The 12,300-nt window shown below is 44.7% G+C and overlaps 1 protein-coding gene across 1 annotated transcript in view; it reads left to right on the forward strand.

Moving 5' to 3' along the window:
* Positions 1-830: 830 nt before the first annotated feature.
* mrps9 (mitochondrial ribosomal protein S9) overlaps positions 831-12,300 on the forward strand; it is a 47,586-nt gene continuing 36,116 nt past the window's right edge. Inside the window, exons 1-2 of the mRNA XM_007885143.2 lie at positions 831-978; positions 10,054-10,230. Coding sequence (XP_007883334.1) covers positions 832-978; positions 10,054-10,230 — 324 coding nt within the window. The 5' untranslated portion in view covers position 831. The remainder of the gene's footprint in view (positions 979-10,053; positions 10,231-12,300) is intronic.

The following is a 12,300-nucleotide window of genomic DNA, read 5'->3' on the forward strand; positions in this document are numbered from 1 at the left end:
TGGCCAACTCTCACATCTAGTACCCTGTTCATATACAAAATCTGAAAAGGAAACAATATTTGAATGGGCGGGATAGAATTGAAAACCCTTGTCAATGAGGGACTATAATAATAATCCTTGCATTTGATATAGCGTCTTATCACATCTTCGAGCCGCCTCCAAGCGCTTCACAGAATATACTGTAAAGTGAATTGACCGTATATTTTGCGGGCGAAATGCGGGAGCCAATGGCGCGCAATAGTGTCCCACAAACAGTTGTGGATTGAGTGACCAAATTATTATTATTACGTTTTTTTAAGTGATTACTGCCCCCCGAAAAGCGGTTCTCCGATCAACTAACAACCGGGTTCCTATTTACTGTCAGGTGTGTGGAGTAAAGAAACTCTCCCAATATTCTGCCATATTCCCTGTCGGGAATCAAACCCAGGTCTCTCCCGCTTGCGAGGGGAGTGCTCTAACCGCTGACCTACAGAACTCTACTGTGGGAAAGGTGGGAGTGAAGTATTAAAAGTCAATTGCACTATTCCCTCCGAGGAGACCCTCGACAGAAAATGTTGTAGCCCAAAGTCCACCAAACACGAGCCCCAAAGTAGCCCAATAGCACACGTCGCCTCCCATGGGGTCGCAGAGTGACCAGTTTTCGTGGGAAGTGCTTTTGAAACTGTGGAAGATCAAGAAAGGTCTTCAAAAGAAAGAGAGAGAGAGAGAAAAAAAAAAACGTTTGGCGGGTTTACGTGTTTTAAAATTTAAAAGTTAGACACCCGCCCAAAGCCGTTTGTTTCACGCCCAAAACGCCCAAATGTGTGTGCGCGCGCGGGTGACCTGCCGCCCATGCGCAGTGCTCGCTCGCTGCTCGGCGGAGACATGGCCGCGTGGAGCGGGCGGTTGGCCGGGCCGATCCGGGGAGGTTGCGGATGCGCGGCGCTGGCCTTCACCTCTCGCTTCACGCAGAGGGTGTCTCCGGGGACGACGCTACCCGTGAGTTGTTCAGTGTGTGTGTGTGTGGGGGAGAGGGGGAGAGGGGGGGCGGCATTCTTCCCGCGTGTGACCCCGGAGGGGTCATTGAGACGGTGACTGTGGGCTGGTTCCTTCCCCACTAAAAGCCCCCCCCACCCCCACCCCCTCACTCTCCCCCCACCCCCTCACTCTCCCCCCCCCCCCCCCCCCCACCCAACGGCAGGTAATAATAATAACCCTTGCGCTTGATGTAGCCCCTTATCACGTTGTTGAGACGTCTCAAAGCGCTTCACAGGATACACTGTAAAGTATATTTGGGGGTGAAGCGGGGCATCAAAATTGCGCACCCCAGTGCCCCACAAACAGTCGCGGGTCGAGTGACCAAATTCTTATCTTTTTTTAACGGAAGGAATTTTACCCCCTCTCCCCCGGGAAAGCGATCCGCCGATCGACAGCCTCGTAGAGATGTATCGTCTGTATTCCGCTCCTCGCCAGCACAGTTCACCAAGGGACGGTCATACGGCGCGAACGCTTCCAGCTTCTGATTTCTTTTACTCTGGATCCTCACCGACTCCGAGGGGTGGAGCCGGGGAGGGAGGTGTCGAGTAGGAATCTGCCCCCTATACACATGCCGCGTTCGCCCACAAATATACAGTCAATTCACTTTACAGTATATTCTGTGAAGCGCTTTGGGACGTCTAGAAGACGTGAAAAGCGCTATATCAAATGCAAGGATTATTATTATTATTATGTCAGGGGGTAGGGGATAATACAATAAAGAGGATGCTATTGAGAATAAGATTGGTAGTTGTGGCGATAGGCCAGTTACGATCAGCTGTCCATTTTTGTTGCCTTCCCATTACCTGAAGATTTCTGAAGAGAACGTATCATCAGTGCTGTGCCACATTGCAGTGCTTTTCGTGTGCCTGAAGCTTATTATGTGGAAGATGACCAACAATCTGAAAGGCGTTCTAAATGGTGGGAGATGGCGGTGTATACAACAGGGAAAGATACTGTTTACCGGAGCTCCAAGTTAGATGTGGTTTTTACTCCGATTTGACAAGATCAAAATGATGTGTATGAGGCCAGCCTGTCATCAACTGGTTCTCACCTCATTGAATGACTGGATGATGAGAGCTCAAGCAACCAGCCTTGTTTTACAGGCTTGAACTTTTGCTGGTGTTGGCTCCTTCCCTGGAAATAACTATTCAAATCCCAATTTCCCAAGGAACCAAAGAAATTTATGGCACAGAAGAATGCCATTCACCCCAATGTGTTTGTGCCGGCTCCCTTAAGAGCAATCTTTTCAGCCCAATTTACCTGCCCTTTCCCCATACCCCTGTCTTTTAACGCATCTGTCTAGTTCCCTCTTGAAGGCTAATTTGTGGAGTCCTGTAGCTCAGTGGTTAGAGCACTCGCTTTGCAAGCGAGAGACCTGAGTTCAATTCCAGGCAGGGCGAAACCTTGGGCAAGTTTCCTTACTCCACACAGAGCCTAATAATAATCCCTCCAAAAAACAAAAACAATAATAAATTGGTCATTTTCAATCTACGACTGTTTGTGGGACATTGCTGTGCGCAATTGGCTGCCGCGTTCGCCCACAAATATACAGTCAATTCACTTTACAGTGTGTTCTGTGAAGCGCTTTGGGACGTCCTCCCGACGTGAAAAGCGCTATATCAAATGCAAGGATTATTATTATTATTATTAATATGAATTTTGCCTCAATTCACGCTCTTGGCAGGACATTGACATTCCATGTCCCAACTACTCTGTGTATGAAAAAAATTATCTGAATCTCCCCATTTGCTTGTTTACTAACTATCTTAAATTGATGCCCTCTAGTTACGAACTCACCAACTAGTGGAAATTATTTTTCCCTATTGAATTTATTAAGACTCCTCATAATTTTAGAGACCCTCAATCTTTTTTGTTCCAGTGAAAACAGTCCCAGTTTCCTCCAGTCTCCACTCTTAGGTCAAACCACACACTCCAGTATCATCCTAGTAAATCTCCACTGCACCCCCTCTTATATCGCATTGACATGTTTCCTAAAGTGGGGTGACCAATTTTCAACAAAATGTTCCCTGTACCCTTTTATATTTTTTCTTTTCAAATGATTATTCAATAAATATTAAAAGATGGTAAAAAAGAGGGTGAATCCATTGACAACATACTGTGTGAGTTGTAGAGGATATGGACATAGTAGAATTATTGACTGGATATTTTGCTTCAGTTTTCACAGTGGAAAAGGAGGATGTTCAGGGATATTCAGAGTTTCAAGGAAGGCTGGTGTTTGGGGAAGAAGAGAAACTGGAAATCCTAATTATAAATCAAAAAGTAGTAATGGGCACACTAGTGGGTCTAAAATCAGACAAATCTCCAAATAGTTTCTGTCACAGGGTACTAAAAGAAATGAGGGAAGAAATTATACAGTTTTAGTTTTTATTTTCCAAAGTACAATATATCAGGATTTCATCCAGAAGTTGATAATCCTAATGTTTGATATAGTGCTTTTCTCTCTTTGATGTGCTCTGGGATGCTACTCTGCATCAGGTACACTATGTAAATGCAAGTTGTATGTTATTGATGCCCTATTAACAGAGTCCTATTAATGCTTTACAGGATACACTCTACTGTAAAGTGGAGTGACTTGTGTATTTTTCGGGCAAATGCGACAGTCAGTTTGCACAAAGCAATGTCCCACAAACAGCCAAGAAGTGAATAATTAATTTTATTTAGGGGATAGTTGACCAGGACACCTTGAGAAACTCACTCTCGTTTTGAATAGTGCCATGGAATCTTTAACATAAACCTGAACAGGCAGGTGGGACCCCAACACAACAGCACACCCCACACTCAATTGAAGTGTCAGCATAATAATAATAATAATAATAATCCTTGCATTTGATATAGCGCTTTTCACGTCGGGAGGACGTCCCAAAGCGCTTCACAGAACACACTGAAAAGTGAATTGACTGTATATTTGTGGGCGAACGCGGCAGCCAATTGCACACAGCAATGTCCCACAAACAGTCGTAGATTGAAAATGACCAATTTTTTTTTTATTATTGTTTTTTGGTTTTTTTGGAGGGATTATTATTATCTTGTTGATACTCGTCAACAAGGTGATGTCTCACCACTGGAAGAGAGACTGCAGACATGGATGCAGTGGGCATGGAGAGAAGGAATAACATGACCAAATCCAGTGGCAGCCGGTTTCATAGCCAAGACCAATAATTTATATTTTGAAATAGACTGAGAACAGGAGAACTGTCTGCAATTGTTGTAGGCCTAGAAGCTTTCTTGCTTAAAAGCAGATATTTGAATAGCGTAGGCTGAGTTTTAAATCCTGTTGTAGGGCTTGAACACCTTGTGACTCAGATGCAAGAGTACTTACTACCAACTGAGCCAGGCTGACACATTTGGAGGAGAGCAAATGTAACTATTATTCAAGAAGGAAGAAAAGGACAAAAGAGCAACTATAGGCCTAGGGGTTTAGGATCATTGGGAGACAAATCACTAGAATCTGTCATAATGGACAGAATAATGGAGCGTGTAGATAAATATGCACAGATCAGTGAGAGTCAAAATGGTTTTGTGAACAGTAGGTTATGTCTAATAAATGCAATAGAATTTTGTGGCAGAAGCGCAGAGATGATAAAGAGAGTTTGATGGATGTTCATATATATGGAATTTTCAGAGACCATTTGATAAAGCGCCACATTAAAAATTATTAGCTAAAACAAAGGCACGTGGAGTTGAGGGCAGTATTGTGTCATGGATTGCTATCTCTCTACCCTCCCTCATCCCAACACTGGGCCCCACTCTCCCTCACGCTCTGGTCCTGATCCCCAACTGTTCAGCACCTTGGGACGTCCTCCTGACGTGAAAGGCACTTTACAAATATAATGTTGCAAATTGATCAGGAGAAAGGAGGTGCAGAATTGGAATTTAAAAGTACATCTTAACCTCTGCTCTAAGGAATATTCACTGATTGATGGGCAGCAGTAAGTTATTTTGCCACTGATCAGTGAAGAAGCCACAGCTTTTTACCTTTTATATCTATGACCCACATACAGAGAGGGGACTATTCATAACTTTGCAAATGACATTAAGCCAGGAGGTTCTTTAATTGTAAAGCGGTCAGATGAAAAATCCAAAGGAACAACAATAAATTAAATTTCTATCCGTACAAAGATTAAGCCAGAACTGTGGCAGGAGCAGTTCAACAATGTAAAAGTGAGTAGTACATTTTGGATGAAAATTTTGGATAGCAGTTGAGCAAGTGTTCCATAAAGAGAAATATTAGGAGGGATAAATGAGAAGAGAAATCTAGGGATTCAAGTCTGTAGAATATTAAAATCTAATTTGCAGGTGCAGAAAGCAGTCATTAACATAAATGCGATGCTGATATTTGTTCCAAGAGGTATGAAATATAAATTAAGGAGGTGATTCACGAGATACATAGAACACTGGTCAGCCCTCATTTGTTCAATTTTGAACATGCAATCTTAGGAAGGATACAACAACAACAAAAAGAACAAGGTTACATTTGTATAGCACCTTTCACGTCGGGAGGATGTCCCAAGGCGCTGGACAGTGTACAGCATTTCAGACCCAAGCTGGGGTCGGGGGGAGAAGGGAGGGAAGGAGAAGGTGGATGACCGATGGCATGGTCGAAGAGGAGGGTTTTGAGGCAGGACTTGAAGGAAGCTAAGGAGGGGGCGAGGCAGAGTAATTGCGGGATGGAATTCCAGAGGTTGGGGGCCGAGTGGCTGAAGGCTCTCCGGGGCGGGTGGGGCGGGGGACGTGGAGCAGGCTGGAATCTTGGACACTAGTCTTGGAGGGTGTCCAGGAAGGTTCACTAGATTAATACCTGGTCTGAAGGGGCATAATTATGTTGATAGACCAGATAGACTTGGGTTATATTCCTTAGAGCAGAGGAAGTTAAGGGGTGATTTGATTGAGGTATTTAAAATAATGAAAGGATTTGACAGGTTTGAAAATGGACAACTCTTCTCTTTGGTATAGGAATCCATTACAGGGTGTAAAAGGGAACATCAGATGTAGAGGTGGAATGAATGCGGATACTTAAAAGAGTGGTACAATAACAACAACAAGATTACATTTGTATAGCGTCCATCACGTCGGGAGGACGTCCCAAAGCGCTGGACAGTGTACAGCATTTCAGACCCAAGCTGGGGTCGGGGGGAGAAGGGAGGGGAGGGGAAGGGGGGTGACCGATGGCATGGTCGAAAAGGAAGGTTTTGAGGTGGGACTTCAAGGAGGCTAAATAATACTTAAATGATAAATAAAAGAATACTTGTGTAGTAAAGGTACAACGGAGTATGATGAAAGCCCAGGGCATTGGGATTAAAAGATCTGCCAAGATCTAACAAACCAGGGTACTTTTCCCTCCTCTCTGGCCTGCTCCATGCCCCTCCCTAAACAAAGGGGCCAGGTGGTAGAGTGGGGGGGAGTAAGCAGGTCGGAGAGGTAAAGAAGTGTGAGGATCTTCAAATCAATCCGTTCTGTGATAGGGAGCCAGTGGAGCCTGGTAAGGGACTGGGTTGATTGGGGTATGGAGTTTGGTACGGCTGAGGATACAGGTGATGAAGTTTTGAATTAATTGGATATTGTGAATGGTGGAGCTGGGGAGACCATTGAAGAGGGCATTGAAATAACTGAGGAAGGACATGATGAACGGGTGGATGAGGGTTTTGGCTGCATTGCATGTGAGTTGCCCTGAGATAAGACATTTTTTAGCATGCAAAGAGATGGCTGGCGTTTTGAAGGAATTGGCTTTCTTTGTCCCAATCTAGATGTTTTGGTAAGTAAATGTTGGAGTCCAGATCCCAACTATGCTGTAAACTAACCTGTGATTTAATGATGTGTGTTACAATGGTGTTTCTACTGTACACACATTTGTTACTTTAAAGATAGATTTTTCAAATACTCTCCTTGCTGGCCTCGCTAGCTCGATTTTCTAGAAGCTTCAACTGATTCAGAATTCTGCGGCTCAAGTTTTCTACCCAAGGCTCCACACCTCAAAGGCTTGATTTCAAGATGCTTATTCTTATCTTCAATTCCATGCATGGTCTCGCCTCACCCTAATTGTGCAATCTTCTGAAGCCCAACATTGAAAAAAAACAATAACAATTTGGTCACCCAATCCATGACTGTTTGACTACCATCGGTGGTCGGGCCTTCAGCCTCTCAGCCCCCAGGCTCTGGAACTCCATCCCCCAGTGCCTTCGCCTTGCTTCCTCCCTTTCCTCCTTCAAGGCCGGTCTCAAAACCTTTCTCTTTGACCGTGCCTTCAGCTCCCCTCTCGACTCTCTTCCCCCTCCTCGCTCCCTCCCTTCCCTCCCCTCACCCTGACCACTTCCCCCCTCCTCTCTCCCTCCCTTCCCTCCCCTCACCCTGACCATTTCCCCCTTGCTCGGGTCATGACCCAACTGTGCAGCGCCTTGGGACGTCCTCCTGACGTGAAAGGCGCTCTATAAATGGAATCTTGTTGTTGTTGTTGTGGGACATTGCTGTGCACAATTGGCTGCCACGTTTCACCCACAAATATACAGTCAATTCACTTTACAGTATATTTTGTGAAGCGCCTTGAGACGTCTAGAAGACGTGAAAGCGTTGTATCTGATGCAAGGATTATTATTGTTCCTACCCTATAAGAGCTTTGGGACGCTACCCTGTGTGAGGGACACCATATGAATGCAAATTGTTGTTGTTGTACCCTCTATTCCTCCAACTCTGGTTTATTTCTCACTCCCCATTCCCTTTACTATTTGTGGCTTGCCTTACAGCTACCATGTCTTGTCCTTTGAAATTCTCGTCTGGAACCGGTTTGTCTTGAGGTTTTCAAATAGCTCTTAAAAGATTTCTTTATACATGCTTTGGTCAACATCTTTAATAATAATAATAATAATAATCCTTGCATTTGATATAGCGCTTTTCACGTCGGAAGGACATCCCAAAGCGCTTCACAGAACACACTGTAAAGTGAATTGACTGTATATTTGTGGGCGAACGCAGCAGCCAATTGCGCACAGCAATGTCCCACAAACAGTCGTGGATTGAAAATGACCAATTTATTATTGTTTTTTTTGAAGGGATTATTATTAGGCGTGTGGAGTAAGGAAACTTGCCCAAGGTTTTGCCCTGCCTGGAATTGAACTCGGGTCTCTCGCTTGCAAAGCGAGTGCACTAACCACTGAACTACAGGACTCCTGTTCTGTAAATCTATCCTGTTTAAATCTATCATTTCTTCACTCATATTTATAACATTGTCAAGCATTTTTTGTTTACACGAAAGGTGCTATAGAAATGCAAGCTGCTACTATGAAGCAGAACCATCCCAGCTGGGTTCCTTCCTCAGTAGTTGCTAAAATTAATGAATTATCATTTTGAAATTGCAAGTCTGGTTTGTCAGTGCATCGGTAAATTGCCATTATTTACCCCGTATCGTATGCTTTCCTTTCACATTGTGGCCAACTCCTTAGAAGCACCTGGCCACACTCTCATTGAGAATAGATAGGGGATCAAAAGTGCAGGTTTGAGGAGAGAAGGCTGCAAGGAGAAAAGTCCGTAAGAAATATAACAAGCTAGAACGTCTTGAGAAACAAGAAAAGTATGTTTCAAGTTTATATTTTATGGACTATAAGCATTTTGTTACCTCCCTTGTTTCAAAGTTTTGAACATTAATTGCTCCTAAGATTTAAGAGACTGATCGCAGCCCCGGGGACAAATTAGAGCTGATTGAAGCAAGAGTTGAACTGGCAATAAAGAGCTGAAGCAAAAAGAAAGTCAGCATTGAAGCTATGGTCTCTTAGAAAAGCTTTGAAGCTCCTGCTCAATAGTTTTCTTTTTCCCCAATGACAATTGTCTTTTATTAAGATCGTCTTTCATCAGACAACAAAGGATGTTCTTTAATGGTAAAGCAATGATAGTCTTGCACATCAGCATGCATGGTATAATCTAATGTACAACATCCCAGTATTCTGGGATACCACAAAGGTATGTGTCGTGCAACAAAAGCATTGATACAGTTGCTGTCTGATGCATGTACAGAATGTAATTTGTAAGCTATTCAAGAATTGAAGTGGCATTTTATCTCCAGACTTGCTTAGCTGAACCATTTATGCATGAGAAATAAGATGGAATAGAAAAGAAGCAGAGTAGATTTATTTACAATGTTACCAGGTTGAGGGGATTCAACTATAAAGAGAGACTTGAGAAATTGTTTCTTTGAAACACTGAATGTTCAGGAGTAATGTGATGGTGTTTTTCAAGGTTGTGATGAGATAAATGGTAATAGATTATTTCCACTGATCATTGAGTCCACAATGTGAGAGTATAAAGGTGGCCACAGTTGGAATTGGGAAGAGTAACAGGAATTCTTGTTGGATATTCTCCTCAGTTCTACTGTATCCAGCTATGGTGTTTCCATAGTGCAAGTGCAAAGTGCAAATAATCAACAAATAGTGCAAAGTTAGAATGAGGCAGTGGAAGATGCGTTTAATATTTCCCATTCCATTCTCAATGCTGCCCCAATCATCTTCCTTGTTATCATTATCAAATACCCAGATCTGTATTAAACTGATCCAGTTTTCAAACTGTTTTACACACATTTCCACATCCTACATTTGCCAATGCACCTGAAAATGATGTCTGTTTATCTAGGTAAGGAATATCAGTCTCTGAAATAGAACACATAGTCTCAGCATAACTATTGTGTATTAGTGTGTCTTAACTGGAGTCTCAGAAGAACAAATCTTACTGCACAAATTGTGCTGTTACCACATCCCACAGCCTATGGCCTTGCCAAGAGCAATTGACAGTTTGTACTGAACTGTGGCCCTTTTATGCTATGGACCTGTGCATATCAGCAATTCTTCAATTTGTTTTGTGTCGAACCTTTAACAATTGATCTGCATGTTTTGACAGACAAACTGGAAATCGAATTGGCAGATCTAGGTGACGCTTTCAGGTTAAAGTTGATGAATTAATTACTTGAAGACAAAATGATTGTTTCCTTATCTGATTGTTGAAATACAATTGTGTTTTTTCATTTAAAAATTCTAGATAAGATTAATCTGCAGCAGTTCCTCACTGCAAAAGAAGAATATGACTGGTACATTCCATGAGAAGTACACTGAAGAGTTTATTAAGCAACAAATTAAAGAGTTCAATATCGGGAAGAGACATTTGGCTAATATGATGGGAGAAGACCCAGAAACATTTAATCAGGAGGATATAGATGTAAGTTATTCCTTTAAACACTTTTACTACTACTACGTTTAGGGTTTATGATTTTTGGCTAAAACTGAAACCCCCAATAAAACACCCCCAATACAATTTTTTCTTTATCCAACATTCACCACAAAACCCCGTAGGTGATTACTTACCCTGATGCCTACTGTGCATATGTTACACTCTTTCTCCATATGCACAGGTGCGATGAGATGTGAGAGGAGGGAGGGAGCCTCTCTAACTTCCATTTACACAGGAGCGTCTGAAACTTCTTAAATCAAGTAAATCGGTCCCTGACCACAGGGGCCAACCTCTCCTCCCTTATTCACATCTCCACCTTCCCTGTCAATCCTCCTCTTAGCCCCCCAAATTCCGCCACCAACAGCCCCCTCCGCATTGGACTACAAAATGTCCGCTTCCTCTCCAATAAAACATTCACCATCCAAGACCTCATTGTTGACGAAAATATCAACATTCTCGCCCTCACTGAAACCTGGATCACTCCAGATGACACCTTCCCCCTGACAAAGGCCACACCCACCCAGCTACACCTTCCACCATACTCCACGACATAACTGCCATGGTGACGGTGTGGCTTTCATCTCCCATTCCCCACTCGGCCTATCTCCTTACTCAATATTGCCAGACTCCACCACTGCCTCACCCCTCAGGCTGCTGAAACCCTCACCCATGGATTTGTCACCTCAAGGCTTGATTACAGGAACTACCTCCTTACCTACTCACCTACAAGGCCATTCACGGCCTTGCTCCCTCCTACCTCTCCAACCTACTATCCCCCTACCTACCTGCCCGTACCCTCCGTTCCTCTGGCTCCGGTCTGCTCCACGTCCCCCGCCCCAACCGCCCTACTATCGGTGGTCGGGCCTTCAGCCTCTCAGCCCCCAGGCTCTGGAACTCCATCCCCCAGTGCCTTCGCCTTGCTTCCTCCCTTTCCTCCTTCAAGGCCGGTCTCAAAACCTTTCTCTTTGACCGTGCCTTCAGCTCCCCTCTCGACTCTCTTCCTCCTCCTCGCTCCCTCCTTCCTCCCCTCACCCTGACCATTTCCCCCTCCTCTCTCCCTCCCTTCCCTCCCCTCACCCTGACCATTTCTCCCCTGCTCGGGTCATGACCCAACTGTGCAGCGCCTTGGGACGTCCTCCTGACGTGAAAGGCGCTCTATAAATGGAATCTTGTTGTTGTTGTTGTTGTTGTATCGGCCTTCCCAACTCTTCCCTTCACAAGCTGCAGATCATCCAAAACTCTGCAGCTCATGTACTCTTAACGCACCAGGCTTCGTGACCCCATCACTCCCACCCTCGACTGACTCCACTGGCTCCCCATCCCCCACAGGATCGAGTTCAAGATCCTCGTCCTCACCTTTAAAGCCATCCATGGCCTTGCCCCCTCCTACCTCTCTGACCTGCTGACTCCCTACGAGCCTGCCCGCTCCCTCCGTTCATCGGGCTCCGGCCTACTCCATGTCTCCCGCCCGACCCGCCATACCATCAGTGGCCGGGCTTTCATTCTCTCTGCCCCCACCCTCTGGAACTCCATCCCACGGTCCCTTCGCATCGCTTCCTCCCTTGCCTCCTTCAAGGTTGGTCTCAAGACCTTTCTCTTCAACCATGCCTTTGGTCTCCCTCCCACCTCTCTGCCTTCCCTCACCCCTACACCATCCCTCACCCATGCCTCGGCCCCGACACCTGACTGTTCAGCACTTTGGGACATCCTCCCGACGTGAAAGGCGCTCTATTAATGTAATTTTGTTGTTGTTGTTGTTACTCTTCTGGAACCTTCCCCTCCTTTGAGCACCTTACCCTTTATCACCCCTCTAACCTTTCCCTCAAAATTCTCGTTATTTATCGCCGAGGATCCCTCTTCCCACTGCCACCCAACCCATCTCCATCTTTTACTGCCCCTGAAAAAAATCTTTCCATCCCCGCTGCCTTGGAGTTATTTGAACTCCTCTTGGCTTCCTCCCGCAATGACCTATCCTCCTTGATCACTCTTCTCCATAGCTCACTCTGCATCACTCTCATTCCCTTACTCACTTCCTGTACAGTCTCCTACTCACAAATG

Source organism: Callorhinchus milii, unplaced genomic scaffold (genome assembly GCF_018977255.1).
Source record: "Callorhinchus milii isolate IMCB2004 unplaced genomic scaffold, IMCB_Cmil_1.0 Scaffold4, whole genome shotgun sequence".
Classification (NCBI taxonomy): Eukaryota; Metazoa; Chordata; class Chondrichthyes; order Chimaeriformes; family Callorhinchidae; genus Callorhinchus; species Callorhinchus milii.